The sequence below is a fragment of the Elaeis guineensis genome, chromosome 1, assembly GCF_000442705.2.
Source record: "Elaeis guineensis isolate ETL-2024a chromosome 1, EG11, whole genome shotgun sequence".
Classification (NCBI taxonomy): Eukaryota; Viridiplantae; Streptophyta; class Magnoliopsida; order Arecales; family Arecaceae; genus Elaeis; species Elaeis guineensis.
The window spans coordinates 147,215,566-147,242,815 of NC_025993.2; the positions used below are offsets into that span (position 1 = coordinate 147,215,566).

The following is a 27,250-nucleotide window of genomic DNA, read 5'->3' on the forward strand; positions in this document are numbered from 1 at the left end:
GGCGAAAAATGGAGTCCAACGAGACCAAGATCACCTGAAATGGAGCTCGGATGGAGGAGATACGAGCTTTTGAAGTCGGCACGAGAATCGAGGCGGTGGAGGACCGCCGGCGACCGGCGGCGGGCGGCAGCGGCGCGGCCGCAGGCGGCGGCGCGCGGGACGCGCGTCCCAGGCCCGCGTGGGATGCGGGACCCAGGCCCACGCGGGACACGGGACCCAGGCCCAGACCCGCGCGGGACGCACGACCCAGCGGCCTGCTGGCCCCTTGCCCCGGTCCACCGTGGACCGGGTGGTCCACGGCACGGTCTGTGGACCGCATGGGCGTTTCCCACGCATTTCTCACGGTCCACGGTACTATTCCGTGGACCGGAGCGCGATCCAACGGCCCAGGTGGCTCCCGGTCTTGATCCGACGGTCCAGGAGGGTTTTTGGCTTTATTTAGGACTCCTAATCACTCTCTAATCAAGTTTTAACCTATGTTTAAGCCTTAAAAAGGCCCTGAGAACGAACAGAAGGGGGGGTTCGGTTTCTCGCCGCCGTACGAACCAGAGGAGAGAGAGAGGGGCGAGGGCGCTGTGAGAGAAGGAGCAGGAGGCTCCTGGACAGCGGTCGCCAGGCTCTTCAGGGGTTCAAGGGGGTCTCCAAGAGAGAGAGAGCTTTTGTGAGGGGAACTTCATGTGAGAGAGAATTGGGTGTACAAGGGTTGAGGGTGAGGTCTCCTCTTGTAAAATTTTCTTTTTATAGTGAAGTTTGCATTCCCCGTGGAGGCGAGCCCTTTTGTGGCTGATCCATGTATTTTGATTGTTTTTCCTTTTGTTTTGTTTCTTCTTTCTTCCTGCTGCATCGCGTGGTACTGGAAAGATCTTAGGAGGTGGTGTCCTGGCCAGACATCCACCCAACAAGTGGTATCAGAGCAAGGCGGTACAAGAACGCAGATTGCAGTGGTGGTGAGCAAGACTGAAGATGGAGAAAACAAGAACAATCAAGATGGAGATCAACAAGTTCGATGGTAAGAGCAATTTCTTCTTGTGGCAGGCAAGGGTGAAGGACGTGCTCATCCAACAGGGGTTGATCGATGCTCTCTTGTGTGATGAGAAGCCGACCACCATAGAAGTGCAGGATTGGAAATGGCTACAGATGCAGGCGGTGAGTACCATCCGCATTTGCCTGACGGATGAGGTGGTGATCCATGTGCTGAGCGAGACTTCCCCGACGGTGCTGTGATCGAAGCTCGAGGAGTTGTACATGGCGAAGTCTCTCACCAACACTCTTTTCCTCTGGAGGCAGTTTTACCAACTACGGATGACTGAGGGACAGAGCGTGCAGGAGCATTTGAGCCACTTCCAGAAGATCCTCACCGACCTTCTCAACGTTGGCGAGAACGTTGAGGAGAAGATCAGGGCGCTGGTTTTGCTGGCGTCGCTTCCTTCTTCGTACGAGTCCTTGGTGACTGCTCTTCTAGTGGGGAAGAGCACTATCAAGATGGATGAGGTCACCGCGGTGATACTCCAGAACGAGGTTCTCAGGAGGGAGAACCCAGCTTCGAGCTCAGATGTCGATAGCTCAGCTTTGGTGGCTTCTGGAGGTGCAGGAAGCGGTAGACGGAGCGACAGGAGATCGCAACGAGGGCGGTCTAAGTCCAGGAGGGACTTGAGAAAAATCAGGTGTTACCGGTGTGAAGAGTTGGGGCATCTAGCCAGAGATTGCCCTTAACTAAAAAATCGGACGGTGGCTGCTGTAGCGACGGCCGGCAGTGATTTAGATGGAGATGTCTTCGAGATATCTGACAAGGTATCTACTTCTTCCCAGCAGTGGATATTAGATTCTGCATGCCCCTATCATGTGTGTTGCAGAGAGGAGCAGTTTGACTCCCTGGAGAACAGTGAGAGCACTGTATATCTGCCGGATGAATCGAGCTGTGCGATCAGAGGCATTGGGACGGTCAGCTGGAGGACACATGATGGTGCAGCGAGGAGATTGGGGGAGGTCCGATACATACCCGATTTCAGGCGGAATCTTATCTCACTTAGCAGACTGGATTCGAGAGGCTACAGGACGGTAGCTGGTGGAGGAATCCTGAGGGTGCTACGCGGTGATAGGATTGTGCTGGAGGAGAAGAAGGGGAGCAGAGGATATTATTACCTGGCAGGGAGCCCAGTGCGAGATGGAGCATCGGGAGCCAGGTGGAGCCCAGAGCGAGGTGGAGCTCCAGGAGGCGGATCGGGCACGAGACAGGAGACTCGGGAGGACGAGAGGCGACGTCGCAAGGTAAGATTCCTATTGCCGCAGGATGATGCCCCGAGCAGGTCTCAGGTCAGGAGGAGCACAGCATATGACGGAGATGGGATCGAGCAGCCTGGCTCGACTCCCATGTTTGCCCATCCATGATCAGCAGGCGATTGCCCCAGGGCATGGGGGCGAGGAGATCCAGAAGCTCTCGGAGTTTGGAGGAGGCCGAATATCGAGTCGAGGTGGAGATTGTTAGGATTTGATGCCTCAAGATTCAGCTCACATTGAGCCCACAACGAGGTTCGCGGCGAAAAATAGAATCCAACGAGACCAAGATCATCTGAAACGGAGCTCGGATGGAGGAGATACGAGCTTTTGAAGTCGGCACGAGAATCGAGGCGGCGGAGGACCGCCTGCGACCGGCGGCGGGCGGCGGGCGGCAGCGGCGCGGCCGCAGGCGGCGGCGCGCGGGACGCGCGTCCCAGGCCCGCGTGGGATGCGGGACCCAGGCCCACGCGGGACGCGGGACCCAGGCCCAGGCCCGCGCGGGACGCGCGACCCAGCGGCCTGCTGGCCCCTTGCCCCGGTCCACCATGGACCGGGTGGTCCACGGCGCGGTCTGTGGACCGCGTGGGCGTTTCCCACGCGTTTCTCGCGGTCCACGGCACTATTCCGTGGACCGGAGCGCGATCCAACGGCCCAGATGGCTCCCGGTCTTGATCCGACGGTCCAGGAGGGTTTTTGGCTTTGTTTAGGACTCCTAATCACTCTCTAATCAAGTTTTAACCTATGTTTAAGCCTTAAAAAGGCCCTGAGAACGAACAGAAGGGGGGGTTCGGTTTCTCGCCGCCGTACGAACCAGAGGAGAGAGAGAGGGGCGAGGGCGCTGTGAGAGAAGGAGCAGGAGGCTCCTGGACAGCGGTTGCCAGGCTCTTCAGGGGTTCAGGGGGGTCTCCAAGAGAGAGAGAGCTTTTGTGAGGGGAACTTCATGTGAGAGAGAATTTGGTGTACAAGGGTTGAGGGTGAGGTCTCCTCTTGTAAAATTTTCTTTTCATAGTGAAGTTTGCATGCCTTGTGGAGGCGAGCCCTTTTGTGGCTGATCCACGTATTTTGATTGTTTTTCCTTTTGTTTTATTTCTTCTTTCTTCCTGCTGCATCGTGTGGTACTGGAAAGATCTTGGGAGGTGGTGTCTTAGCCAGACATCCACCCAACAGTTCCTCTATTATCATGCTGGAGAAGGGGGCTCGTGAGTTAAAGCTAATGCTATCGTCATTCTTCTAGCTCCCATTCTGTACCTCCTCAAGATAGCATTCTATTTTCCAAACTTTCTGCTCGAGAGTATCTTCCCGATGAGATTTTTCGAGATATAGAGAGTAGTTTGGGGTTAAATCTCTATCAGATGACATGGGAGAATGCCGACATCATTCCTCTCTCCTTGAGCTCCAATGGAATCAAGATCATCGAGCAGCTGTGTGCATCAGGGAGCAAACTTCGGCCTCTTAGGATGAGATTGGCGGTTGTGTTAAGAAAGAGCCGTCTAATGAATGGGCTCCTAGGATTGTTGCGCACTCTTATCCTCACCATTTTCTCCTTCCTCTTTAATTAAGGCAAGTACCCTTCCTCTAGTACTAATCGGTTGCTGCAGGTCTTTGATCTGATAAATTAATTTTCAACCTCATCATCCAGTATAGTTAAGTGGTGGCTTTTCATAAAAATCCATCTTTTTTATATTTTAGTGTATCTCACTTTCTAAATATTCAAGTAGGTTTGGCAGCAGAGAATCCTCAACCTATTTTTATGCTCCCTGATCCAAAGGCGCATGCGCACAAACTAAAAGAAAAAAACTTGAACCCCCTTTTACACACACTTTTCATATACTTTTTACTTGGTTTTTGCAGTTAGCAGGTAATGTATTAGAGTGAAGGGTGAACTAAATTTAGAGACTATTTGAATCCAAATGTTGATACAAACATCTTGAGACTTCACTTATAAGCAGTACCAACACCTTTCTTCTATCTACTCCTTTAAATATAAATATTGAGCATTCACGAACTACATTGTACTAAGATCATTTTAGAAGAGGACTTGCTGTATATTAGAAATTCCCTGGTTAGCCCACGTCATCCTGTCCTTAAATATATAAGTCAAACCATATCCCAGCTACAATATTTTGAGGTGCATCATGCATTCAGAAAGGCAAAATTCCCTACAGATTCAATATGACGCTTTGGATTGCATATATATTTGCTCTTTGTAATTTATTTTCTCGACATCTTCGACCTCCTAGTTTATCAAAAGAAAAAATATATAAATATTGCGCACAATGGTGATGTCTAATTTAGAAGTTTGATTGACTCATTCCCCCACCATTATTTGCAAGAAAGTTAATATCCCAATTGGTGTTTGTGGAGAGGTCTCCTGTCATGTCTCAGTGCATCTTTTTTCTGTAGTCTCCACCTTTATTACATGAAGTCGGCCACCAGTTTTCGGCCCTTTGCAAGACCAATTTTCTTCTTGATGTAGATGAGTAACGGATTGACCGTTTGTTTTTGAGCAGCGCTCAACTCGTATCCAGAAGAATCATGACAACCATGGGCACTGTCAGAGAAGCTTGGCCCATGATAAGTATGAACTAATTGCTATCATGAATATTTTACACCCCATCAGACGTGCATCAAACCGACTAACGGCGATCAAAAGTGTTTAAAAAAGGAGTAGACATGTGAGAAGTGGAAATTGAAGCCCTTAATATGCTTGTGCGAGAACATACATTGGCTAACATATATGATTCTCCTTACTCCACAAGCAAGGTCATTTCCATAAAATAGCAAGGTATCACTCTCCCCTCCCCTCCTATCCAAGTATTTTAGTTATTGCATGAATAATTATGTCAAATCACAACAACCATAGCAAGATAAGCTGCAAGGGTAAAAAGCTGAATCAACTACTGTCACTTAGGTGGCATTTACACATATATGGTGAAGGAATGCATGTAGTTGGGGCTATATGTGGCAGTAGTTATTGTATTTATAACTAATATTTTCAACTAACACCCAACCTCTGCGTTGCGGAGATTTAATTGATAATAATGATAATATTTTATATTAAAAATTATTCTCATCAATTAATCTCATGATGAGATCAAAACGGTTTCTAAAGTTTTCTTTCCAAAAATGATCTGGTTACTGCATTTGATATTATTTTTTATCATATTATTTATATTTATATTTTTTATTTAAAAAATTATAAAAATAAAAAATAAAATTTAATTTGACATTATGGAAGATTATTCTATAATCTTATGTGTCAATATGAAATAACATCCTTAATACCCGTATATTGCTTTACTATTATTATGTAAAATATAAATAGATAGATTTTTTTTTAATCATATGATTTGTACTTTTATTTTTTATTAAAAAATATAAAAATAAAATTTGGTACGTCACATTGTAGGTGATTATCCTATAATCTCACATATTGATATGGAATACCATTCCTAATATCCATATATTATTTTATTATTATTATATAGATATTATAATTATTATAAAATAAAATTATATATTTATTTAAAAATAATAATTATATTTTATTATATTATTAAAATAATATTAATCATATCTCTATACCGATCGCTATTACGGTTGGTTTGATCGAAAGATAAAATATGGCAAAAGGATTTCCAAATATTAGTTTCACTTGTAAAGTCTTCGTCAACTTACAATAGTCTACACGTTGGAAAATGGCGTCTTCTACAAGTGGGTTCACTTAAATCCAGTTACAGAAGCCGTTAAGTGTTAACTAAAAGAAAAGGCATATTTTATCACGCACATTTAGGCAAGAACGGTCGTAGGATACTATTAAATGACTATTCTACTCTTGAGGGGCCTGACGCAGGAGGCCCCCATATTGGCGGGAAACTGTGACATATGATACATGCAGCGAAAAATAGAAATATAACTTGATATACAATTTTAATTTAATCTAAATTACTGCAACGAGTAAGTACGAAGATCTTGCTTCCGGATAATGACTTCATCCAAATCCCTAGTGCTAGTTCGGCCGGAAGTCAAGAGTCTCGGACACGAATCTCTCCAAGATAGAGAGCGAGACAGAATATCTAATACAAATTGCATATGATGAGACAATATAAACGACCAATAAGGTATTCTTTGCAAACAGCTCCCAACAAAAAAGAATTTATATTCTTCAATCCTGTTTCACTTACCTCCGATCTCATTCGCTCCGAGATCTGAGCGCCCGCCTCCTTTCCTCTCGGGCCGCCAGTCGCGAGAAGGAAGACGAAGCGGAGATGAGCGACGAGGGACGCGACCCCTCGACCCCAAGCACACCTCCCCCGCTCTCCGACTCCGGGGCCGGCGCTGGCGCCCCACTCCTCCTCCGCCCCCGCCGCGAGCCCTTCGAGCACGGCCTCCTCCCCATCCCCAAGCTCATCTTCTCCGACGGAACCCTAACCCTAGGCCCCCTCCGGGACAAGCTCCTCGGCCTGTCCTCTACCCGCCCTGGCCGAGTCGACGCCCCGGCCCTCGCGGAAGCCCTCCAGATCTCTCCCGACCACGCCCGCCTCGTCCTTGACACCCTCGCCTCCGTCCTCCCTTCCGATCCACCCGACCCCGCTGGGACGGCGGACGTCTATGACCTCGTTCTCTTCCTCTATATCCAAACCTACAAGCGCCTCCTCCCCAAGGCGCACAAGGATTCCGTCACCGTCGCCGATGTGTGGCCCTCAACCTCCGCCTTCGACGGCTTCTTCTCCGCCCTCTCGCCGATCCAGGTAGGGGCTTTTTTTTTTTTCGATTCCGCTTCTTTCTTTGAGAGTTTTAATGCCTGATTCGAAATCGATCCGTATTTTTCTGAAATTAGTCGAGTACGTCATCAAATAGACTTGCTTGTGGCAAAATTTAGCACACAAAAAAGAAAAAAAAAAAAAAGGAACTTTAGCCGGAATGCCTTTTATTTGATGTCCAAGCATGTGATGGAAGTGCCTTTTGATTTGTGATGAAATTGTTGATCGTTGGATTGCTGAGGTTATACTGGATACTTGTTGCGTGTGACTGATGGATACCACCCCGAAGCTTGTTGCTACTTAGTATGGTTGCTGCTGCAGAAAATGTTGTAAAATGGAGGACCAAGTTTTAAATGGAAAAAGTCATTGTAATACACGGAATTCATTGTGAAATTCTCCCATTGATTTTGCTCCCATCAAAAACCTATACTATATCGGTGAAACAGTGTTTCTGATGATATTTGAAACCTGGTGAATGGTGTTGATGTGCAATACTAGTAGCTTTGTTATGATGGAAGCATGGGCGATCTGTGAGCATGGACTGACATAGCGGATGTTTGAAATTGCTGTTCATCTACTTGGTCAATGTAGATGCACAGGTTGGCAATGAATAGGAAGAGTGGTGGTGTAAGGCTGACTAGTTCTAGCAAATTACATCTTGAATTGAGGTTGACAAAGCGGTTTTGTTATTTTTTAAGCTCAACATAAACGTAGAGATGCTTTCAGTGAGTCTTTCTTCTATTGGTTTGAGAAGCTTCGAATATTAAAAAAAAATTCAAAAATGTGAAGGTCATAAATGGAAGCTGAACTCATCATTTTGAAATTAGTCATCATGTTGATTTTGCGCTTCAGTTTAGACAGTTAAATAATGTTAATTTTACATATATTTACCACATATTCATTGTTTCGAGGTTTTAGTGATAAAAAATGCTGGTTTCCAACTGCAGCTTGTACGCAGTAATAGTCGGCGTTCTATGCCTTCACAAGCTGATGAAGAGGCACATCAATTATCTTATCTGCAGAAGCATATGGCTAACATGCTGGATCTTCTGGCAGAGTCAGTTGAAGGCGAGGGTGATGAGTGTCTGGTGGGTTAATAGAGATACAACTTTAATCCTCCATCATGTTTCCATAATATTCATCAGTGTTATTTGAAACCTTTTCTGCATCATTTTCTTTGATTTCTCTTCTTTCCCTAGAAATGTGCTAAATACTATCTTTAATTAGTAGGTTCTTATATTATTATATGCTGCAGCAACCCCATTATTTAGTAATTTCCGTTTCTCTCCTCCAGCACAAGCCTGCTAAAAGCATGATTGTTGGTTGCATTTTGTCATTGGTGTAATATTATAATCTTAAGCAAGGAATGTATATCTGCTTATACTGGTTAGAAAAACTCTTTAATGGCATTGAATATTTTTGAATCTTGTGATGGAAAAAATGTCTTAACTGCAGCAGTTAATGCTTGACATAGGTCATATGTGATGTTTCATCTAGAATGTTAGGATTTTAGGCAAATGGAGACAACTAGGGTTGACAAATGAGCATGCTGTTCACGAACTTGCTCGAGTTCGGCTTGCTTTGTTAAGAAACAAGTTGAGCTATAGTTAGGCTTTGCTTGCTCAAGTTTAGCTCGAAATACACTAATATTTAAATATTTTTATATTATACAACTATTTTAATTATTATTATAATATAATAGTAATATAATTATTTGAAAAATTATTTGTTATAAATTAGTATAGACTTTGTAGAATAGAATGTATTATAATTATACAATTAAAATTTAAAGGAGATTATTATTTCAAATTATATAAATGAAAGTATTAAATGATTTCAAATTTTCATTAGATCTTAGACAAGCTATTCACAATTAGCTTGAGCGTGGCCTAACTTAGGCTTGGCTCGAATATAAATGGGCTAAGCTAGAGCTAGGCTTGGCTAGACTCATATCCAGCTTGTTTACATCCCTGGATATAACAAGCACTTCACACTTAACAGCTCTAGTATTAAAAAAAAAATATTTGGTGAAGAGGTTACAAGTTCTAATTTTTGGGATCATTTCTTTATATTTAGATGTATTACTCATATCATTAATTAAAATTTCCATATAACCATTGCACAAAATGACATGCAATTAAGTTATCCTTTTATTTGGCAATTCCCATTTCCCTCGCTTGTGTCTTCACCAGTTCACCTCATTGAACTGGAGCTCCTTTCTCCAACTTAGGTTTACCTACTTCATTAGGATGTTAGGTTCTTATATATCCTTTGGGCCCTATGGTTTTCTTCCTCTTTTCTCATCTCCTTAGCCCTCTTCATGTTGCAGCATCAATTTTCCTACACTACTTGTACATGGCTATTGCTGATAGTAAAGGACACCTGCCACTTATTTGTTGCCTCATATCCTGTGGAAGTAAATAATATTTTGTTCTCAATCACTATAGATTCCCAAGGAATATTACACTCTCTACTTGCCCTGAACCTTGCAAGTCAGTTGTGGCCTTTCAGATAAGTTTTTTGGTTGTGCTTGGGCTTGGCCTAATAATTTTGATTAGCACATACTACAACTGTGAGGTTACTCTCGAGTAATTTATTTCAACGCCAAGCTACAGTGAGCTTGGCTTATTAATTGCCCTCTATGGTTGCCATCCTTGAAGAAGTTAAGGAGCCTGTTTCCTTGTTGGAGTTTACGCACTGTCGTCTATTTCTTCTCGAGGAGGATGCGGTGAGAATCTATAGTTGGATCTTTTGGAGTAACTCCACGTGAAGTCATCTCACCTAGTTATAGATGGAGATCTATGCTTTATTCTTGAAAGATATAAACATTGCATGGCTGGTTGACATTTGGATAAATTGTGAAAAAAAATGAAAAAGTAAAGGAGAGAAAAGAGCTTCTATGTTCACCCTCAATCATTAAATAATTTAACCAGGTTAGGCTGCTTTTTTGGGGTGACTGATTACGTTGAACATGCCATTTCAGGCTCTCGTTTGGTTGGTTAAACTGCTAACTCACCCCTAACAATCACATGACCAGCATTCAAGTAACATTAAAGTTCCATGAGGAAACTAATTGTCTAATATCATTGTGTTTAAAACTGTTTAACGACCTATCCTGTTATTATTTCTTATTTGGAAGGTGCAAATAGTATTGAGCAGCAGTCCATGTTGTCAGCTATGGTCATTCATATCAATTTGGTTGTTTAACTATCAATACTTTAATTGATGGTCTAGTGATTGATTAGCTTATCCTGAATTGCTGGTTGGGGGAGCTGTGAGACCACTAGCAAAGCTAAGAATCATTACACTATGGGATAACTGATAATTTGATATGCTTAACCTGAAATGCCATTGACTAATACTTTGGAATAGCATAGCTCATGCAGCGTAGGGATGAAAAGCATCATGATGTTACATGTACCACATGATATGTATTACCAAGTGATTACATAGTAAAATTGTAAGAGTATTGAATTAGATCTGTCATTAATCCCATTATAAAATTTGGAGTTGGTTACTTCCCAATGAATACTATGATCATAAATACAGTCCAAATGACACGAGCTAATTTTTAGATCACCTTAAAGTGCTCAGCTGGATCATTTAATATCTCAAAATGTTACAAAATATTGGTGCATTCATATACACCAGAATCCGGTAATAAATTAGTAAGAATGTAAATAAATGCTGTGATGAAATCCAGATAATTAATTTCCAATGTCAATGTGCAACTTCATTTTGCCTTCTTAGACTTTATATCAAGGTTTGCTTTGTTGGTAATGGACTGTGCTAGCACCATCCTATATGCTATTAGCATGCGGTATGGTATGAGATGGTGAGGTGTACCTTTAATGGCAAATCTTGCTTTATATAGTCTTGAATAGTGATTGACAATTTTTAACAATTTATTCTTATTTGATTGAGTTTACCTTATTTGAGTGATTTATATGAGATCTCTACTATTGTAACTCAAAGTGGAGCCCATGTGTCTCCACTGCTTACTTTTTGTCTCCAACTCTATGTATGTTTGCTTCTTTCTTCCCTCATTTTATATGCACTTCCTGTTTATAATAGTGCCCTTCTATTTTTCACTCTAAAGTCACCAAGAAGGAGAAATAAAAGACGCAAATGAGAGTAAAGGGGAGATTATTTTTCCAATCTATTTCAAGCAGTCTTGACATGTGGGATCATTCATCCATTGAATGTTTTCTTCTCTTGAACAAAGCATGTGCACTGCACGTGCCAAAATTTAGTAAAGTTTGAAGTTAATGCTGTCCTTTTGAATTTCAATATGGCCATGTGTGGGCATGTATCATATGTTCATTCTTGTAACTCTTATTGGAAAAAAATAGAGAACTGCCTAGAGATCATTTTGTAATTAGCAGTATAGAGATTGTTATGATTTAAACTTTAAATGATGATGAGTTAATTCCATTAAATCATAAAATAGTTCGTATTTTATAGTACATTTTGTCTGGTCATTTTGTTTTGTTAAGTTTTATCTAACAAGGACAAGGTAAAATAATAAAATAACTTCTTAGCACTTGAAAAGTATCATGTTTGAACTTTAACTAGTTGTCATGGTTTGAATTTAATAAAATATTCAACGAAAGAAATTTCAGAAGGATTGTATGCGACTACTGAGATCTCTCTTTTTGTCATAACTTATATATATGTTATATATATTCTTGTACTTTCTATGTCATATCTTCTTTATATACTCTTGTACTTTGTATGGTGTACTTCTCCTGATTCCTAGATATACACATATAAATGGATTCAATTATCAATCAACTGGATTAGCTAGAAAAAAAATTAGAATTGGTGTAAAGCTTATATTCTATTAGAAAAATTAAAGTTATGTGATTACATCTATCGATATGATGTGTAGTTCATTTTCTAGGGTTTGATCTGATATATTCCTGATAAGCTATAGGATGCAATGCAAACTTATCAAGAATATATCTTGTAGTACATGTTATATAAGTTCTCACGTCTGAGACTAGTATGTCTATGTTTGGGATTTCTGGTTACTCACTATTACTTCTAAACTTGAAGATTCAATATATAATTATGCTTGACTGACATTGTGGCATCTTACTGAAGTTACTTAATACAATTAGTTTAGAAAATAAGTGGTGCATCTGGAGAATTGGCCTGGGTACCTGATGGCTATGAAAATATCTGTAGATTCAACTCTGAATATATCCTGTAAGACTTGTTTTTTATCGTTATGTTTGAGCTTTGTATTAAGTTCTACATACAGGGAACTGAGCAGCAGGCATTTGCAATGAGAATTTACTGGTGGTGAGGTGCATAATTTACATATCGCCTTCACTTGTGAAGGCAAGAGAGGAAACTTTCTTGACATCCTGCTATCGTATAATGGTCTCACTACAACTTTATAATTTCTAGCAATACACTTTATAGTCATCTGTGCCTTTGTAAACTGAGATGCGTTTTTTTGCTTTCCTCAAATATGATAGAGGTATAATGTCCTTTTTCCTTTTCCTGTTATCAAGATGAATATTGACATTCTACAATCATTTAACGGTATCTATGAAACCAGGATTTTCTGTATTTGATAACCCAAATTTGTAGTTATTTATAAGGTTTCTTGTTCAAATTGCCTGTAGGTTTTAACATTAGAAAGGTTTGAACACCTTGGCTTGCTCATTCAAATTGGTGAGAAGGGTGGTGAAGAAATACCATTGAGAGAGGCAGCTCCTTTCTTTGCAAATTCAGATCCCGACATGCCAGCTGTTCCTGTGCCTGCTGCGCATGTTCATGACTGGGTTTTGCAGAATATAGCTGCTTCATTGGAGCATACTGCTGAGAAAGTACCAGTCAGAGAAAATGGCCCAGTTAACACCTCAGATCAGGATGTGGCTATGACTGATGCCTGCATGAGTCATGTGAGGGCCCAATGCAGCAGCTCGCTGAGTGGGACCACTATGCAAAGCAATGCTGCAAGGAGTCAGACTTTTGTTGAGGGTTTTTCTAAAGCTTCTGTAGTCAAGCAGGCATGTGATATCAAGGGCCATTCCGTAAAGGTGAGGGTGAAGTATAATTTTAATGTTAAAAGTAGACACCGGTCCAGAGATCATGTAGTCATTCCATATGTTTTGTGCTCACATGCTCACATTTTAATTGGTTGGACTTCACCGTGGTTGAACTCTGTAATGTTGCATCAGTAGTATGCTATTTATTAAGAACAAACATATGTTTTTATTTTTTGAGGAAAACAAGCGGCCTCTGATTTTTTTAAGTACATGCTAACAAATTTATCCTTTTTTTTTTATGGTCAAGAAAAAAAATAATCATGATAGTCTATTTAGTTTTGACAATTATAATTTTTCTAGGTGTTGCAGTTGGTCCAGCAATGACAAGATATCAAAAATCACGTCCAACTGATATCAGGTTATCATAAATTGTTTTGCAAGAAAATGAAGATCCATTTCTCACTTAAGATGCCCTGTAACTATTTTGTGCTTCTAGTTAAACTTCATGTGTTCATTGAAGAATTCATGAGTCGATGTTTATTGATCATATGTTAATGATTTTGCCAAAAAAAAAAAAAAAAGAAGCAATCTAATAAAGCAAAGGAATAGAAAATCAACTGGAACCAATTCTCATGTTATTGAATCTTAGACAAATACTTCATTATTATTATTATTTTTTTTGCCTCAAATCTCATGAATCTGATGCTTAGCAGCTGGCAAAATATCTTTGATGGAGACTCTGGGAGTAATAAGAGACATTTACCTTGAAATCTCATACAGTCTTTTCCAACCCTCGTTGCATGGTACCCATGATACTGGCTGGTCTGCAATCTTACCTACCAAGGAGTCAAAAAATATTATACAACCATATATCATTTTAATAGTCTTTTGGCTTCTTGTCGGCAATTGATCCCAAAGAAAGCAAATGATGGGTGGGCTTGTATCAGATGCTTTAGTAGGTTTGCTAGGAGAGTTTGTCCATGGGAAAAACTTGGTGAGCAATACTGGAATTATAAAAATAGAAGTTCATACTTTATTTAGAAACTATTGAGTTTTAATAAACAGACATCTATAGAGTGAGAAATTCAGTCAACAGTTTGCCTGTGTTCAAATTACAAATGCTGTGACTTGTAATATTCGAATGGGAGTCTAATGGCTTTAGGATCACCTATGAAACAACATATAATCAAATTTGATTTTTAATATAAATCCAATGTAAAATAAAAAAGGCTTCTCGAAGGTGCTTAACCAATGGTGGGGAAAAAAAGCTTCAGTATTGCTTCAGTTCTGTATTTTTATTTAAGGATCAATCTATAGCCAATTAAAGACTGACGAACTATTAGTTGTTGATCTAAGAATAAGAACTGAATAACTTGCAGGTTTGGGACTTTTTCCTTTTGTCTTGCATCAAATAATCAGAACCGAAACAAACGGTGGAAAAAAAGAAGATTCTCACAGGATTTGTCTTGCTGTGTCCTAACCATTCCTACTATTAAGAGTAGAAATTTAGAGCATGCCTTAAATTTCTTATGAGCATATTATGCCCTTAAAAGAATTTATACATCGGCTGGACTACAGGGAGTGCAAGACATTTATGCAAGGTAAGAGTTGACGAACTTTTCCATTTGGTTGACTTCCCCCTCATCCCCTGTATCACAAATTCTTGATAGCGAAGAGGTGATTGCAATATCAAATGCTATATGCAGGAAAGTTATAATGCTTGGTAATAAGCTGCATGCATTTTCCTTTCCGCTCATAGATTAAAAGCTAGTATATTCATCTAGAACCAAAAAACCTTGTTTAATTGGGTCTGAGAACTAAATGCAACTTAATATTATGTGATAGTCATCTTTTGCTGTGATACTTAAATAGTTCATTCATAATTTTTTGATATTTATATGGACATTTGAACAACAGGCAAGGTATCCATGAAATCATGCCATCTAGTTGCAACCTGTTTTCTAGATCATTTTTTTGCCATTGCTATTTAACTGAAGAACATAACTGTTGGTGTTCATTGATTGATTTCGATTGAATCATATAATTCATCATAGAAGATAGCAAGGAACTATGGTATATATACTGAATCCTGTAAATTGTTATAATTGTAGAGAGAAAGAAAGAGAGCCTTGAGGGAAAAGTTGTTATTTAGTGCTTGCCATCCCCCCTCTTCTCTTTTGAGGAAATTTTGCTATTGCATTTTCAAACTTCAGTAGAATGTCGATCCTTCATATTTGATAGCATGTACATTTAAATTATGAATTAAAGCTGGTTATTGTCTTCATTTCTACCTCAAATGAGTTTCCCAATTTTTAACTTAATAAGGATGTATGTTGAAGCAAGTTGGCTATTTCTTCTTACTTAAGATAACAATATTGCATACTTATTATGAAAAATGAATGAGCATACATTCCATTTGACCTTTACATAGATAATAATAGTTGTGAAGAAAATATAATAGTATGATAGAGAATAGCAATATCAACCAGTTACAAAGAAAATATGATAATAGTTTTCATATTGGCCGAGATGACAAGCATTTTGCTTGCTTGAAAATATGAAATAAAAGAAAAAAAATTATGGAAGGCAGTTATGAGCTGGATATTGATACTTGATTATTAAAGATTAGTAAACCTCATATATGTGTGAAATAAAAGAAAAAAAATTATGGAAGGCAGTTATGAGCTGGATATTGATACTTGATTATTAAAGATTAGTAAACCTCATGTGTGTGTGTGTGTGTGTGAAAGCTTTATCAGAGATCAAAAGAAAGAGCTTTATCAGAGATCAAAAGTTTCTTTCTTTCCTCACCAACCTCTGAACAACATTTAGGATGATGCCCAATAGTTCATACTCAGTAGCAAATATATGTGTGTGTGTGTGTGTGTGTGTGTGTGTCTGTGTGTGTGTGTGCGCGCGCGCGCGTGTGAAAGCTTTATCAGAGATCAAAAGTTTCTTTCTTTCCTCACCAACCTCTGAACAACATTTAGGATGATGCCCAATAGTTCATACTCAGTAGCAAATATATGTACTTTTTTTCTGGGGAGAAAAGAATTGATGCAGTACCATTAGTTTTTGTTGGCTGGGAGTCTGACTTATTTACTCAAAAATCATGGGGTCTTTTTGACATGATTCAACTAAAAAAAATCTCCTAAACATATCCTATCACAACAAAGTTTTTATTTAATTGTTTAAGTGGATTTCAAACCCTTACATGGCATAGAAACAATGGACATAGAGGTGGGGGTGGCAATTTATGACCCGACCAAACTAACCTACAATTGATCCACTTTAAGCAGGTTCAGGTGGCATAAATTGGTATTGGCTATAAATGGTTTGACCTGTGATCTAACCTGTTTTTTAAATAGCTAGAGTTCAGGTCTAACGTCTTGACCTGTTTAACCCATTTTGATCCATTTATTGTCTAGGTTGGGTCATGACTCGACTCATTCAATACCTGCTGAATTTGTTTAAATTCATTTAACCTGTTTAAGACCTATGTAACCTGTTCAACCTGTTTATTAAATGGCTTGTCCAGGCCAAGTTTAGGTTACTTGTTTAATAAAAATTTTTTGCTTGGGTCTAGATTTTGAACCCATTAAATAACTGGGCAGCTTTAGGTTTCCAAATTTTTGACCCAACCCACATCTGACCCTACTCGCATCCAATCTGACCCAACCTAATTGCCACTGTGGCATAGAATCCTTGATAGGTCCAACTCCAATTCTCCTTTTAGGTTTACCATAATCCAACCTGGCAAAAAAAGAGGAGTTACCTTGTTTAATTTAACCTTAACCATGTCAAAATCCCTCTTTCATAAGAGGTGGGCTGTATTAACCAACGCATAATCCATCAACATTTGGGAATGTTTTGTGGCCAATTCTTAACCAATGTGAACCCTGTTCTTAATTTGTATCAACCTTAATTTTCTCCACTTTAAAAAATCAAACAAATTCCTTTTGGAAACTACTATATTATTTTCAACTCTTTGCAATGGATTCTTCTAATATGAGCAATTTATATTTCTTTTGAAATGAAACTAAAGAGGTTAGTATGACAAGTTTATTCTTGCAATAGATGCAAAGTGATGCATATGAACTGCTGATTTGTATATCATATCATCTTTCTTATCATCATAATATTGTTAAATTTACCCATGCAGTAAATTAATTGAAATTACTAAATCTATTATTGAGCTAGACATCTAAAGTTCATTACAAATTCCCCCAATACATCTATTTGTTTCACTGCAGGTCTTAAATTGCCATGATTCAGTAATTTACATACTAGCACCTCTGAAGTATGCCACTGTTTATGGGTGTTCTGATTCAACCATCATTCTAGGAGCTATTGGTAAGGTATGTACACTGCTGTTATGATAACTTCACTCTTGAGCTATCTGTTATGGCTATTATTTTAGGAAATATGATACCAAGGTTCTATGTACTGGATTGTACTAGCTAGTATGGTGTGTACTGTATGGTACTGATAGGGAACTGGTACCTAGTACATCTCTTGTACCAAGTGTTGGTATCGAGCAAGGTTTGGAATATCGATATTGAATCTTGGAGAATTTTTCCATCAGACCAATATTGTAATAAGATGGCATTGGTACCGACTATGCCATTGAAATTGATAGCATCAAAATAATGAGAAATTGTCAATATGCACCAGTTGGTATGGTATGATCAGTATGCATTGGTGTGGACCAATATGACTGCTACAAATTGGTACACAGAATCTTGGCCTCATCTCTTGCATTAGTACCAGTTTTGGTCGGTACCATATGGTTCTGGCACCTTTTGAATCCATGACACCAAGAGATGTACCATATTGAGTGTTGGCACTAGGAGATATACTATACTGAGTGCTGTTATGAGGGGTATCAGTTGGGTACTAGTATGGGTACTGAAATCATTCTTAAAACCTCGATCAAAATAATTTAACTATCATTCCATTTCTTTTGTTGTTTTTGGTGCATTGCATTGATATGTAGAATTTTCTCTACTCATGCTTTATTTTATCCATACACTATTAGTGGGCATTTTATGGTTTCATGCTGTAAAGGGTTGCTGGTTTAATTTTAGTTTGTGCTAAGCTTGCTTATTAAATTGTTATATTTCAGTTTGTTCATGAAGTATAAGTCTAGCTCTTGTTTGAACTTGTTGGAGGCCCTGTGAGGTTCTCGTCGTACACATTTAAATGTTTTAGTGGCAAAATTTGAATGTGCTTTTAGATTATATTTTGATCAAGGACTGAATCAAAAGTAGAGTGTCATACTGAATCATTTTAGTTGTCCTCAAGATGATGCAATAACATGATAAAATATACATATTAGTCTTCAGAAATTACAAACGAAGTAGCGCGCTGTGAAATAGAGGAAAAATATTATAAGAATATGATGGTAAACTGTAATTGTAAAAATTCAGTTTGAAGTTTAGAGTATGCACAAGCCATCATAATTGCAGATAGTAATCAATGTCAGGTTAGTCATCCATACATTTGCATGTAGGACATAAGAAATGCAAAAGTTTCGAAGCTCCTCAAATAGTCAAGGGATGCATAATGAGAGGCTGCAGAATCAATTAGTCAATAATGGATGTCTGTCCATTTTTAGATGTCACTTTCTGTCGCAGGGGTCTAATTCTGTATAAATGAAACTTACATTTTTTTTAAAAAAAAATTATTAGCATGTCGGTAAAACCACAATAGTTTGGGTTGCAACATACGAAGCTGTATTTGTGTTAGCTAGAAAATACTTACATGCTTTTGGATTTACTTATCAGCTCAAGAAATCAAAATTAATTCATTTCTGCTGAAAGATCAGACCATGTTTAGTAGAGTCCATGGTGCCATGCTACGAAAATGTCATCTTGCAAGTAAATTATATTACAAGGCTCTAACATGGCTAATAATGTGAATGGATGGATGATAGAAGTGCATCCTTGCTCACTATGTTTGAAGTATAAAAATTAGGAGCTGTAATATCTCGCGTTCTTAGGGCCTTGATGCCAAGATGAAAGTGGAATGGCTTTGGTTGAAGAAAGATTATGTGTTCTTGTTATTTACTGAAAAACAACATCTAGATTCTGGAGTTTGGAGAATGTTGGAAATGTCATTTGAGTAGATTTTCCAAGATATTTTCTATGATGATTTTGGCATTTGTACTTGTGAATTGCTATGGATTTATATGAATAGAAGAGCAAAATATTGTTAGCTTTAGATGAACTATTGTTAACTTTGTTACCTTGTTATGATCAGTATATTTAACCAGTTGGGAGCACAAGTCTTTACAGACTACACATAATTGCCATGGGGTTTTGGATGAATTTAGTGGAGGTGGAGATGCATGAGAAGAACAATCTTGGAACTAGATGAAAATTTGCATGAACAAAGTAAAAGAAATTAAGCGGGGGGAGAGATAGAACCAATGGTGATGTCGTACTATATGGGTTATAACTTGTGGCTGCTTTAAATGATACATGGTACAATATATAGATCTGTATTCTATATAAGTTCAGCATAATTTATTGAATGGACTGAGTTTTAAGATGGACGTCATTATTTGGATTTTTTGGTGAATGCCTTACATTAGGCTCCATGCTAGAGTTGATTGTAAAAATAAATAACAAATAGCAGTCTTTATGAATGATATATAGGTCCAATGTCTCATGCTCTGTGTCAACTCATCTAGCTGCTAGAGCCAATCCTCAACCCATCTTCTCTCTCTAGTACACAAAGAATCCATATTAGTTTTTAAGCAGGCTGCCATGCTTTATAAGTAGGACCAAGGCTGCCACACTTCAGGTGAAACCAGAGTTGCCCTGTACAGATCTTCAAATTATGGACCTTCACTTGCATAATCACTTCTGATCTGTTGTTTTAAGCAGGCTGCCATGCTTTAGGTGTAGGACCTAGTGCTGTTGGTTTACCAATTATAGCCGTTTATCAACTACATCTCCTTAAAAATTGAGATCAAATCCAGTGAATTAGGTTTACATTGGAAACATCAAGCGGTAAAAAAAGTGTTACTTTAATTTGAGTTTTACATGACATTCAGCAATGTTGCATGCACACGCACATGAAAATTGGAAAGAGGAAAAAGAGATATTGGGATATATAGAACAAAATAATGTTAACTAATATAAAATTCATAGATAAAATGTTAGAAGATATTATTTGTTATGCTCTTTTAATATATATATATATGCTTCTTCTTCAAACTTCCCAATTGGTTGAAGAATTTTTGAAAAAAAGGCATTTTGCAAAAGTATTAAACTAATACATTCTTGATCAATATCTAAAAAGAACAATGCTTGCTTTTAGCATTATTGGGGTAGGTAAAACTTTTGCCAACTCTCTACCAATTTATAAAGGCTGTATATAAAAAATTCAACAAGTATCCAAGTAGGTGATGCCTACCTGATTTGAGAACATATTCAACATGAATTTTAGGAGTTGGATGTGAATGTTCAGGTAAAACAGCTAATTGCGGGAACTTGGAGTGACAAGCATGCCATCCAAACTGCATTATGGTGTAAAAGAAAATTAAAGAAAATAAGCAAAGTTAGCTTGTAACTGGTTGGAATATGTGGATATTGATAAACATTGTTAGGAATAGACTAAATGGGAGGGATTTATATTCAAAGAAATCATCATGGATTAGATACCTTCATGTGTGGAAAAGAGAATTAGAAATTAAGCAGACAAATGTTTGGTGGTTACAGAATAAGCAATTGTGTGATATGGTAATAATTGTTTTGCTAGAATTAATGGTCACTATCACTTTTTACTTTATGGGAGACTTGCATCAGAAGACATGAAAGAACCATAATGCTATTTCAGAAATGGGAACCATTCATGTTGACACGCATAATGAAGAGAATTGAGTGTACATTTAAGGAAAAATGATAGTGCATACTGTTGTCTATGTAGAGCAATGATAGAGTGCTTGGAATGAGTGAAAGCGCTGTTTAGATTTAGAAAAATGCATGCATAATTTTTTGTAACAAATTCATTATTTGGAAAGAGTACATGAAGTGACCTTTGACACTCATTGAGTCTGTTAATGAATGGTTTGTTTATTTTCTAGAAACAGTAATTGGTATGTTCTAAGTTGCAAGATTTATGTTCTGCAGTTTGATTTGTGGCATGGGCTAGCGATTATGGATGTTTGAGCTAACAGGGGAAGGTCAGCAAAAAGAGTCAGAGGAGGTCTAAATATAAAATGGTGGAATGTATAGGGAAACAGATTACTAAATAAGAGATTGGCATTTAAATCAGACTAGCTTGATCTGTGAATAAACTGCTCAATATGTTGTACGGTGAGCAACAAAACAGATTATAAAAGATAAACTTTAAGGGAGAAAAAAGAACCTTTCCCCCAATAAAAGTTGTTAGTTTTTAGGATTCCTTGGCTTCGTAAAACTTAGAGCAACCAAAATTGCTTGGATCTTTTGTTGGTTAACATGCATTTACAAGGACACTTGTTTATATTGAATGCAAGTTTCTAGAGACACCAGACAGATATTGCTTTAAGAAATGACTGCAAGAAATAAAGGATCTAAAAAGGTAAAAGAAATTGTAGGAAAGATGCTTTTGTATGGGGAGAAATGTTCAGTAAAAAATATTTATACAACTCATTACCAGAAAATAAGGTATTTTAGCAGTTACATGAGAAAAGGTGATGAAGAAAAGATGGAGAAAAATTGTTTTTTCAGATCACGTAGCTGCTGCTGCTGCAGCAGATGCAGAAAATACTTGGCTATTACTGAAAAAAATTATGTTAGCTACGTAGAACTAGTAGATATCCTGCACATGAAGAAGTTCTATAACTAACTATGTTTGACCGATTGACTTATGAGAGTATTGCGTTATTATGAGTTCTTTTAGTAACCTATCACTTTTATGGATTAATTATAAGAGAGCGCCAAAATGAGTAATGCAGGGTGTTGCAATTTTTCATAAGATCGCACTGATCAATCACAAGGGTTCTTGAATATAAGTTATGTTTAGAGATTTTAGAAAGCCAATTGGCCTTGTGCAAAGAAGTTCAACTGTTTAGGTGGTTTCCATCCTTAGAGAATTGAAACAGAAATCTGAAGTGGAGACAAGGCATCAACACATGGTTTTCTTTTATTTATTTATTTATTTTTTCTCTTTAAAGGCTTATGGTAGAAAGCTGGGAGAGCATATTTGGTGGTCAGTGATGACTGACAAGGCAGGCACATTTATTTAGTGTAGTCGTTGTGCTAAAGACATATGCATGGGAGTTCTAAGCGCACAAACCTTTTATGATGCAACAAGGGAATTCCTGATCATGAGTTATTCTGCTGAAGTGATTAAGGCACCACCTTCCCTTCCTCTTTTTCTGTGTGCTGTCAGGCATATGTACTCTCTATTGGAAGACACTAACAAGTCATAAGGAAGAAAGAGCAGATTTCAACATTCTGTCATCTCATGGGAGAATAATTTTACCTCCACATGATCCTGGTGGTTATTCTTCATAAGTAGAATGGAAAGGAAGAGGTGTAAGCTCCCAATAGCTTGTTCATGAAGCTGTGATTGTAGTTAGATTTTGTTTCTCTTGTCAATGTAGTTGGGTGGAGGTTTTCAACTTTTTGTTGGATGGGATGAGGAAAGACATTAAATCTTCTGAAATTACTTTTAAGTGCATGCATTATTATGTTTTTAATTTGTTTGTTTGTTTTATTTTGGCATGAGTTACAGTAATAAAAGATTTTTAGGCATTTCTGACAGCAAAATAAATCTTGATTTTTTAATCATCTGAAACAATTGCTAGGTCAATTTTAAATGCTTTTAGTATTTCATTTTTTGATGGAAAATAACTTTACTTCGATATGCTATTGATTGATGTGATGGAAGTATTTTGGAATGCAAATGGTGCCTGTTTTCTTTTTGTTATTGTATAGTCTGGTAGACAAATTCTACTTCCTCCTCATTTTGGGAATTAGGGCCTCCAAGGTCTTCTTTATTTGGAAAGAGCAGTATTCTTATTACCTGTGCTCTGTTTGTTAATCATAACCATAGTCATGCTGCCTTTTTCCAACTATGGCATTTGTTAATGATGCTGATAATTATTAGTTAATCATACAATTGCAGTGAATATCTATTGTACTTCCTTGCTGTGAATGTGGTAATTATGATTTTCACTTGTATGCAGGCTGTACGAGTGGAACATTGTGAAAGGGTACAAGTCATTGCAGCTGCAAAACGCATATGTATTGCAAATTGTCGTGAATGTGTGTTTTTCTTGGGGGTCAACCAGCAACCTCTTATTGTTGGAGATAATCATAAAATACAAGTGAGTTGGTGATTTATCTTTCTGCTCAATTTCTATTAGCGTAGATTTGAATTTGTCACTTATATGGTTTCTATAAATTCCGTAAGTGACCTGCTATGTGCTTTCAAGTAATTTATAGTTTAAATATAAACTGATATTTTGGAAATTTTGACTTCATCACCCCCCCCCCCCCCAACTCCGCCGCCCGGCCAAAAGAAAAAAAAAATGGGTAGAAGCAATGAACATATAGGACCAATTTGTGGCAGTCAGTGTGGGGAAGTGAGTCAGGTAAAAGAGTATCACAAAGTCATTGTTTTATACTCTCTACTTGCTACTGAAAGCATTCTCTACAGGGGAAGTTTGTTCATGGGTTATTGTCTACATTACTATGTAAATAAGTAGAAGAAGCGAGTGCATTATTAACCAAAATAATGTCTTGGTCGTTACATCATCGTCAGCCAGTGACAAAACATGCTCTCCTTTTAAATGTGAAATGAATACTGGAGTCAGTCATTGGTCTTTTAGTTTGTTACTAGCACCTGATTGACCCTTTTCAACCTACCATGTCCTGGAGTCCTCATATGTTATCTTCTGCATTTAAATTTCTCTCGCACATTCTGGCACTCTTCTTCAGCCTTGTATTTATCCAAATGATTCTCTACCAAACTACATTTTATGTGTTGACTGGAGAGACGGAGATAAAAGCATCTAAAAGTGAGTTTACACTTCAATAATGGGATCACATATCATCTTGGTTGCCACTACAATATATTTGTCTTGATGCTGCAATTTGGTTTTTCGAAGTGCCCTTCACTTTGACAACGGTTTTGAATAAGCAATTGTTCTGTGTCAATGGTTACAGTTTAGATCATCTATGACCAAAGTTAACTTCAATTGATTGTTGCTAAGCTGTCAAACATGTGTGTGTAGACTCATCTAATTTGTTTCTAGAATTAACATCTTTTCTTTTATCCTTGAACAGGTGGCCCCATACAATACCTTTTATTCGCAGTTGGGGGAACACATGGCTCAATTTGGCATTGATGCAACTATCAATAGATGGAACGAACCCCTTGTGCTGGGAATGGTTGATCCTCATGATTCACTTTCTCATCCTGCAGGAGTCTCTGATGTCCAAGCTGAGTCTGCTACATGTCTTGATCCTGATCAGTTCTCAAATCTTCTGGTATGCTTCATCTTTTTATTTCATTGCTCTGTGGATGCAAAGTCATCAGGGGTTATGTCATGATCTGCCCCTAGGATGACATATTTTCTTTCGTGAATCTTTTGTCTTCTTGACATGTCTCTCAGTAGGCAATAATTAGTATTTTCTTCTTGACTCCTTTCAGAGTTGCTTGTGCTGCATGACTTTCACTTGAATATCTAATTAATTTATAACTGGTTAAATGGAACCTGCTTGTGCATTCCTCTAACATTGGTATCTGCCTAAGTACTAGATCTTTTACCTTTCCATAAGTTTCTCTTTTTTATATTGATGTGCAGATTCCTAAATGGTTTGGAGTTGAATCATTAGAGTCCACAAAATGTAATCCATTTCCGTTGCCTGAGATTTACAAGGCATCCGAGAAGAAAAATGTATGTGATCTAATCCTGGAAGGATACCCACCCTAAATTGCTGCTACACATTGGCTTTTATGTGTATATTGTACATGTATCTTGTTTACCGAGTTTGCATGTTGTGTAAATCCTGGTCTTGAGTCTGATTCATTGAGATATTTGATGGTTCCTTTTCAGAATTCAATTATGTGTGACATCCAACAAGCTATAAGGGATGCACAACTTGAGGAAGGCAGGAAACGGGAATTGGCATGTGCACTTCATGCTCATTTTAGGGACTGGCTCTATGGTAATTTTAACTTCTTATGCTTTTTGCCTTTGATGTAATTTTGATTTTGCATCCCATCAGTCGAAGTAGATGATCTAGAGATGGTATTCATTCACTTGAGAATAAAGGACTTCCATGTTTGTTAGCGAGTTAAATTTTGCAGCAACTTAACAACTGAGAAAAATCTTAATTATTATAACCCGTTTCATTATAATTCATTTTTTCCTACATGCCTATCTTGGGTAACCAAAAAACACCAAAATAATGTTCACTCTCAGACCATCGCTCATGCATTTTGAAATGGCACTTGGAATCCAGATGCCTTTCGCTTATGATTTCAATTTTTCTTTTTCCTTTTCTTTTCATCGGAAGCACATGCATGCCTTCATTTATCCATAGACTTTGTTAATTAGAGACATGTATGTAGCTATCCAATGGTGAGCACCATTGTATACAACAAATTCATTCATGCGCTTTCCACAACCAAGAGGAATGCAACACCACACTGAAACTTCAGCTGAAATTTTACCTTTCAACCGTTGCACATAGGGATTTCCTGATGTTCAATATGACTTGACAGCTAAAGATGCAATCTTGTATTACCTCATCATTGAACCCAACGCAACAGTTTGATTTATCTTCAATTTAGCGGAAGTTGACACTTGCATCCAGGGAGAAAGCCAGATGGCCTTGCTTGTGTACTAATCTGTTCTTAAACTAATTGCTGATAAATAATGATGAACCAATGTGATCGCTTGGATTCTGTGCTTCATTACAAACTAAAACAAGAAGTTTTACTGAACTCCATTTTTGTAATTCGTATTGCAGCTTCTGGCAACATCCGCCAACTCTATTGTCTACAGGGTGATTGAGCTGGTGAGCGTTTGTAGTGAAGGCATCGTGTCGCCAGGGTGGATGGGCTTGTGAGTGTTACGAAGGCATTCTGCTGCTCAGCATATGTAAATTGAGGGGGAAAAAAAAAGAGGAAGTCAGTCTCCATCTCTTCGCCACCTTTTTATCCACCACTGTTGGTTTTTTCAATTCAGCAATTTTATCGGAGGATTGTCTTTAGTGTACAATCAGATGTGCATCATGGCACTCAAAATGTAGCGTGGTTGCTCGAGAAAGCAATCTGGGTGTTAGGGCATATCCTTTGCCTTTTGTTTTCATTCTCTTTGATTGTTGTTAGTTAGGTGGTGACATTTTGATCAAGGGTCAGGTTTTTATGATGTCCTCATGTAATCTGATGATGCTTGAGAGAAGATGCCTGTTTGAAGATGAGCAAGTAGCTGTACTGTATGGGTTCTTTCCATGTCAGGCAGCAGAACTTGATGATGGGACTAGGTTTTTGAATGTTCATTGGCGGATATTCTTTTTTTCCCCCACAATGCATCTGATCTCAAAATAATTTTGTCATTGTTCATTATTGACTTAGAAAAATTAATCAACTGATATTCTGTTAGGCCAAAAAAAAAAAAAGAAAAAAGAAAGAAAAAAAAGAGGTTAGGTGGCACCTCCTTGACCCAACATATTGATATTTCTTGCTACTTTCCTGTCTACGATTTTCTGTTTTTGTCTACATGGCGTGAAATAAAGGCTGTCACAACAGCCTCAGAGAACATCTTTAAATTGATGAGAGCATCGTTTTTTCCATTTAAAGTCTAGATTTTATAGTTTTTATTATTATTATTATTTTTGTTGGGGGGCATAGATAAAGAAGGCTGTCACAACTGCTTTAGAGCGTCTTCACGTTAGTGGGAGTTTTAACAGTCTTACTCATTATGTCATTATGATGACGGTTGTATCAAAAGAACAATAGTCGTTATTGTTTAATTTGCAATTTCCCTATGATTAAAAAGTCAATTTTTAGAAAATTTGATCCACATTTTCCTTGGTCTTCCCACGGTTAGCATTGTTCGAAGCGTGATCATTAAGTATATGGGTTTAAAAAATTTAAATACATCACACGTACGTGACAAGGATCTGGCCGTGGTCTATATTAAACAATAATTTTCTTCTAATTACCATTAGAGAACTAGAAAAATAGGCGTTTGACGGA

The 27,250-nt window shown here is 38.2% G+C and overlaps 1 protein-coding gene across 1 annotated transcript; it reads left to right on the forward strand.

The window, feature by feature from the left end:
• The first annotated feature begins 6,393 nt into the window (after nucleotides 1–6,393).
• On the forward strand, nucleotides 6,394–26,608 carry LOC105061265 (uncharacterized). Its single transcript, XM_010945268.4, has 9 exons — nucleotides 6,394–7,028; nucleotides 7,988–8,128; nucleotides 12,677–13,093; nucleotides 17,296–17,400; nucleotides 23,226–23,366; nucleotides 24,328–24,531; nucleotides 24,849–24,941; nucleotides 25,101–25,212; nucleotides 26,020–26,608. Exons 1-9 carry the CDS (start codon nucleotides 6,546–6,548, stop codon nucleotides 26,061–26,063), a joined length of 1,740 nt encoding a protein of 579 aa, XP_010943570.2. The 5' UTR covers nucleotides 6,394–6,545; the 3' UTR covers nucleotides 26,064–26,608.
• The last annotated feature ends 642 nt before the right edge of the window (nucleotides 26,609–27,250 follow it).